This window comes from Aegilops tauschii, chromosome 7 (assembly GCF_002575655.3).
Source record: "Aegilops tauschii subsp. strangulata cultivar AL8/78 chromosome 7, Aet v6.0, whole genome shotgun sequence".
NCBI lineage: Eukaryota > Viridiplantae > Streptophyta > Magnoliopsida > Poales > Poaceae > Aegilops > Aegilops tauschii.
Genome location: NC_053041.3, coordinates 241,835,104 through 241,840,944, shown reverse-complemented (window position 1 = coordinate 241,840,944; position 5,841 = coordinate 241,835,104). Strand labels below are relative to the sequence as shown.

Sequence of the window (5,841 nt, the reverse complement as noted above, 5' to 3'; positions counted from 1 at the left end):
ACACCGTCCATCTCGTAGCTCCGTCGTCGCGCGTGCTCTGCAGCCGTTCCTAGCCTCTACGTCACCAGCTCTGGCAGAGCAGTCCTCTCTTCCGTCCCCGTCGTGGGGGGGGGGCATCGTCGCCGGCCCAGACGCCACTGTGATATGTCTGGCAACTCCCTGGCTCCGCCTTGTGCTTGATGTGTTCGACACATTGTCGATCTAGATTTTTGTGATTTTATTAGGGATAATGATGGATTTTGATGCTTCGTCGGACGAGGAGTATGGACCGACAGAGCTTGATCAAATGATTCAAGATGAGTTCTTCGATTCCTCGGATTCGAACAAAGAAGTGGACATAATCATGCTCATGAGCATGCAAGAGAAAATGGACCGGCAAGTGGAGCATATTCTCAACGCCAATGGCTCAATCAAAGGGAGGAGAGTGATCAATTGGGATAGCATGTCCGGAGAAAAGCTACTGCACATGGACTACTTTGCTCCCAATCCTACTGTCCCGGATGATCCATGGTTTCGTCGCTATTTTCGCATGCGAAAACCATTGTTTTTGCGCATTGTGAAGGGAGTGGAGGAACACAAGGACTACTTCAAGCTCACAAGGCATTGTTGCGGACAACTCTCTTTCTTTGCCAAGCAGAAGTGCACGACTGCTCTGAGGATGCTTGCACTTGGTACTGCTGCAGATGCCGTTGGTGAGATGGTCAGGATGGGGGAGAGCACGTGTCTGAAGACTAGTGTCAAGTTTGCCCGCGCCGTGGTAGAGTTGTTTGGACCTGAGTATCTTAGAGAACCAAATGCGCAGGACACAGAGAAGTTGGCTATTGGAGAGACAAGGGGGTTTCCAGGAATGCTCGGATCAATTGATTGCATGCATTGGCAATGGAAGAACTGCCCCAAAGGTTTGCGGGGAATGTATTAAGGTCACACCAGAGAGGCAACCATCATACTAGAAGCGGTGGCATCACATGACTTATGGATTTGGCATGCTTTCTTTGGAATGTCGGGTTCTCACAACGATATCAACGTGTTTCAATGATCTCCAGTGTCCAGGAGGCTTTGCAATGGGGAATCACCGCCATGCAACTACACCGTCAACAACCGAGACTACAACATGGGATACTATCTTGCCGATGGTATCTATCCTCAGTGGGCGGCGTTTGTGAAGATCATATCCGAACTGCATGCGGTAATAAACAAAGCCACTTTGCAACAATGCAGGAAGCGGCTAGGAAGGATGTGAAGAGGGCATTTGGTGTGCTTCAAACTCATTGGGGAATCGTGAGTAGCGCTGCAATGATGTGGGGATCAGAAACTTTATGGCAGCTGATGACATGTTGTCTTATTTTACACAATATGATTGTCGAGGATGAGAGTGATGGTGTAGCCCAAACCAATGATTTTGAAGCACCTGGAGAACAAATTGAAATGTCGAACGATGAAGACGCACCTCAGCTTATGAACAGATGCATCAAAATCTTCGAGATCATCAGGTGCACACGCATCTAGTTAATAATCTTGTGGAGTACATGTGGACCCATAATGGAAACTAAGGAGCTAATGTTTAAGTTGTGCACTTCAAATAAATTTTATGTAAACATTATTTATGCTCGGTACCAACATTTGTTATTTACGTGTGATATTGCTTTTTATGATCAACGTGTATGGATTTGCATGGATTCGAGAGTCCGGATTTGAGATATGTGGACATCGTAAGTGAAATATGAGAGCCCGTCCGGATGTGTCCATGGACGGATTTTTTGTCCAAAAGGACCCCCTGGCCAACAGAATTGTCAAAAAGGACTACTCGTGGATATATTTGACAAAAAGGACCCCCTGGGCCGTGGCGGCAGGCGCGGCAGGCGACACGTGGCACCTGCCACCATGCCAGGAGGCGGCGGGCCCTGCCGCCACAGCAGGAGGCGGTCACGCGAGGTATAACGGATTAGGTATAGCGGCAGCAGCCGGGACGTAACGGGCCAGGCCTGGTGGGCCATGCCGCCACCGGGCGAGGCGGCCGCTGCTGCCCATGTCGCTCGCAGGCCGATAAAAATAGCTGCACGGAAGGCGAGGTGCGGGCCAGGCCGCCACCGCAGCTGGCGGCGTCGCTAGCCGACATTGACACTGTGGCATATGGTGCTCATTCCCATGCTCTCAAAAATTGCTGCTGCAACTGAGGTGACAGCACCCAAGAGTGTGATTTCCGCTTTGTTTGGCTTTCTGCAGCGGAGGTGACACCGATGCCTTGTAATTTGGAATCAGATTCCTGCCTGCATGATTTCCGCTTCCTGCCGCACACCCAAGAGCGTTGTAGTTACTGCGTGTGATGAGACACCGCGATGCTGGAATCCGAGGTTGCGGTATGTGAGTTCTAGCTCGTTCTGCCGACAATACAGTGCTCCTCTTCTTTATATACGCACAACCGCGGCTGCGCATACACACTCTCTCGAATATCTCTGGTTGCCTTCACTGCCTCTCTGCTCTCTCTAATTCTACAAGAATACACAGAAGGAAATACTTGGTAGCCACTTTCACTCGTGATTTTCGCCGATTTAGAGTTGGTTTTCGAAGATGGTGAAGTTGAAGAAAAGATAGATTAAGGTAAGATCTATCCATTTTTGTTGGTTTCGTTCACATGCATGATGTTTTTGTTCTATTTGATTAGTTCCTAAGTGTGTATTCTATGTTTTTTTAGGCATTATTTCAGCACTTGGAGGAGTCATTTGGAGTTTCTTGAGTAGGATTTGTCGTGCAAAGTGAAGTGCGAAGGGGGAGATCAAGGTATGAGCTTTGCAATACATGGATTTTTTTGCATGCACGGTGGTAATTAGTTAGTCATTTAGCTCGTCATTAGCTATGCGATGTTAGTGCTTAGAGGTTAGGAAAAATTTCAGACGACAGATACAACATTTATACTATTTTTTTGAGAAGAGTAGGTTGAAGATGTTGTATCAATGTTAGCTGCGTCCATTAGTATTGACATGCGAGAAGCTCTTAATATGGTAATTAAGAAAAAATTGCACTGTAATTGTTCATTGCATGTGGTATGTTATTTCATGTGGTATGTTTATTAATAAGTCTATGGTTAGGAAATCATAGGTCCACTTTGTTATGTCGTAATAATCTAAATTTTATATGTTAAGATTAGGTGCTAATGTACTTAATGATGTATGTAATTAGGTAAAATAATTCATCTTAGTAGCAAACAAGGAGGAGATGACGTGATTGAAGAAATTGTGTTTCCATCTTCGCTGTCCCTTTTGAGGTGATGACCACATACATGAAAGTGCTATTTTCATACTTTTGATAGCAGAAAGAAAAATCCGTGTGTAATATAGATGTTCATGTGATAATAGGCTGACTCTGTTCATATATTACTGGTGACGGATATTTATTCGAACTATTTGGAAGCTTAATTGCATTCGCAAGCACATCCATATTGGAGCTAAGGTATAAAATGACACCGTAATTTTGTTAATATGTTTTATATTGACGTACTGTTGTGAATAATGTGCATGCCGCTGCAAATATTATTATTTGTAAATAAATGATTTTTATCGTATGATATGAAAAACATTATATAAAGCCAGAAGAAATTAAATATTTTACTCATATGATATTAAAATGTTATTATCGTACTATTATGTTTAGTGGTTGTTTGGATAGCAAGTAATTACCCTCGGTTTTGTCATAACCTGTTGTAAGAAAATTTTGTAGAAAATCATTTTTTACTAATAGTCGTTTTTCCAAAAGCTCAGTTTTTGCATGTTACGAGAATCAGTTTAGGATATTTTTGGGGTAGTTAGAGAAAAGCAAACAGAGTTTTAGTTTGTTACGCTCGTAGACGAGTTTGAGAAAAAATAGATCTTTAAATACCTGTTAACCAAATAACCCCTTAAAGTCTAAGCAAATGATTCTAAAAACAAACCGAATATTTGTAACGAAAATACGGTTATTATTTTAGTCGTATGATATGTAAATGTTGTCATCATTACTAAATGTTCAGTTACTAATTATTTGAAATGTAAACATGTATGTTAGTTAGGTGCTATGGAAAATTTAGTAATGTACTATGGGAACGTCTTACGCGACGGTCCTTTCGGGGTGGATGTGCCCTTCTGCGAGTCGACTACAGTTGTAGTGAGAGACATGGTCAATGTGGGTTACACAGCAGTTAGAAGGTGCATCCGAGCGGTGTTTGGCCCAGGGATGCAGGGGAAAAATGACAATGGTGGCCTTCGTCGTTGACGGAGGAAATGATGGGACAGTTGCCCGTTGGGGTTTGCGGCCTGTCACAGGTGATCGGTCGTGGGGGTCGTACATGAGGTTTGCAAGCAATCCCAATAACTCGATGTATGGTCAGCCGATGGTGTATGTGGAGTTCATTTCAGTCACTGATGTTGCCGGATGCAGTAGCAGGGGTGGTGAGGTCGAGTTGGCCATCACATCAGCCCCTGGCGTCGGCCCATCGGAACCGACAGGCGGCCAGCCTGTGTATGACACAGGATATTGGTCTGCAGCCGTTGACATGAGCGAACACGTGGAGGGATTGCCGAAGGCGCTAGATGATGATGATCATTCTTCCGCGTCTTCGGAGTCAAGCGAAGAAGATGTTCCTCCTCAGAGGGCGGTCGCGGTGGCACTGCAACCTTGGTTTTTACAGGATATGAGCATCACCAATGAATCTCACTCTGCTTCTGGCCTAGGAGCGGGGAGCCTGGAGGTTGGGCAAGTTTTCCCAGACAAGAAATCTGCTTACCAGGAAATGGGTAGCTATGCAATCGGCATCCACCGCCAGCATAGAGTGAAGCAGTCTGATAAAACAGAGTTGAAGGTCATATGCATCCACACCGCGAAAGGTTGTCGCAGAAGAGTTCTCGCTAGATTGAAGCCTGGGGTATGTCAGTCATGGCATATCACAAAAATAGTGGAGCATACTTGTGAGCAAACTGGGACATATGTTTGTAGGAATTGCAATAATATCAAGTTTCCTCTCTATGTGCTTAAAGTTTTGAAGTTATGCTTGTTTTGCCTTCCTATGCTAGCTAATTATTGTTCCCATAAGTTGTTTGCTCACAAAATCCCTATGCATAGGAAGTGGGTTAGACTTAAATGTGCTAGTCATATTCGTCATGATGCTCTCTTTATGTTTCAATTCTTATCATTTATGCGAGCATCATTGAAATCATCATGCCTAGGTAGGGGCATTAAACGATAGCGCTTGTTGGGAGGCAACCCAATTTTATTTTAGTCTTTTGCTTTTCGGTTCTGTTTAGGAGTAAATAATCCATCTAGGTTCTGTTTAGATGTGGTTTTATGTTTTAATTAGTGTTTGTGCCAAGTTAAACCTATAGGATCCTCTTGGATGATAGTTATTTGATCTTGCTGAAAATTCCAGAAACTTTCTGTTCACAAAAACAATTGTTTAAAATCACCAGAACGTGATAAAATACTGATTCCAATTGCATAAGATCAATAATCAAATTATCTAGGTCTTCCTATTTTGGTAGAATTTTTTGAGTTCCAGAAGTTTGCGTTAGTTACAGATTACTACAGACTGTTCTGTTTTTGACAGATTCTGTTTTTCGTGTGTTGTTTGCTTATTTTGATGAGTCTATGGTTAATAAAATAGTTTATAAACCATAGAGAAGTTGGAATACAGTAGGTTTAACACCAATATAAATAAAGAATGATTTCATTACAGTACCTTGAAGTGGTGTTTTGTTTTCTTTCGCTAACGGAGCTTACGAGTTTTCTGTTAAGTTTTGTGTTGTGAAGTTTTCAAGTTTTGGGTAAAGATTCGATGGACTATGGAATAAGGAGTGGCAAGAGCCTAATATTGGG

General features: G+C 43.2%; 1 protein-coding gene across 1 annotated transcript; it reads left to right on the top strand.

The window, feature by feature from the left end:
• Nucleotides 1-229: 229 nt before the first annotated feature.
• LOC109737538 (uncharacterized) lies at nucleotides 230-1,229 on the top strand. Its single transcript, XM_020296674.1, has 3 exons — nucleotides 230-899; nucleotides 1,044-1,133; nucleotides 1,219-1,229. The coding sequence occupies exons 1-3, from the start codon at nucleotides 230-232 to the stop codon at nucleotides 1,227-1,229; spliced, it is 771 nt and encodes a 256-aa protein (XP_020152263.1).
• Nucleotides 1,230-5,841: the final 4,612 nt, after the last annotated feature.

Excerpts from the sequence above, each read along its gene's own strand:
- LOC109737538 (XM_020296674.1), top strand. The coding sequence starts at position 230 with ATGATGGATTTTGATGCTTCGTCGGACGAGGAGTATGGACCGACAGAG. Across the intron at positions 900-1,043 it reads ATGGAAGAACTGCCCCAAAG|TGTCCAGGAGGCTTTGCAAT; the intron begins GTTTGCGGGGAA and ends AATGATCTCCAG.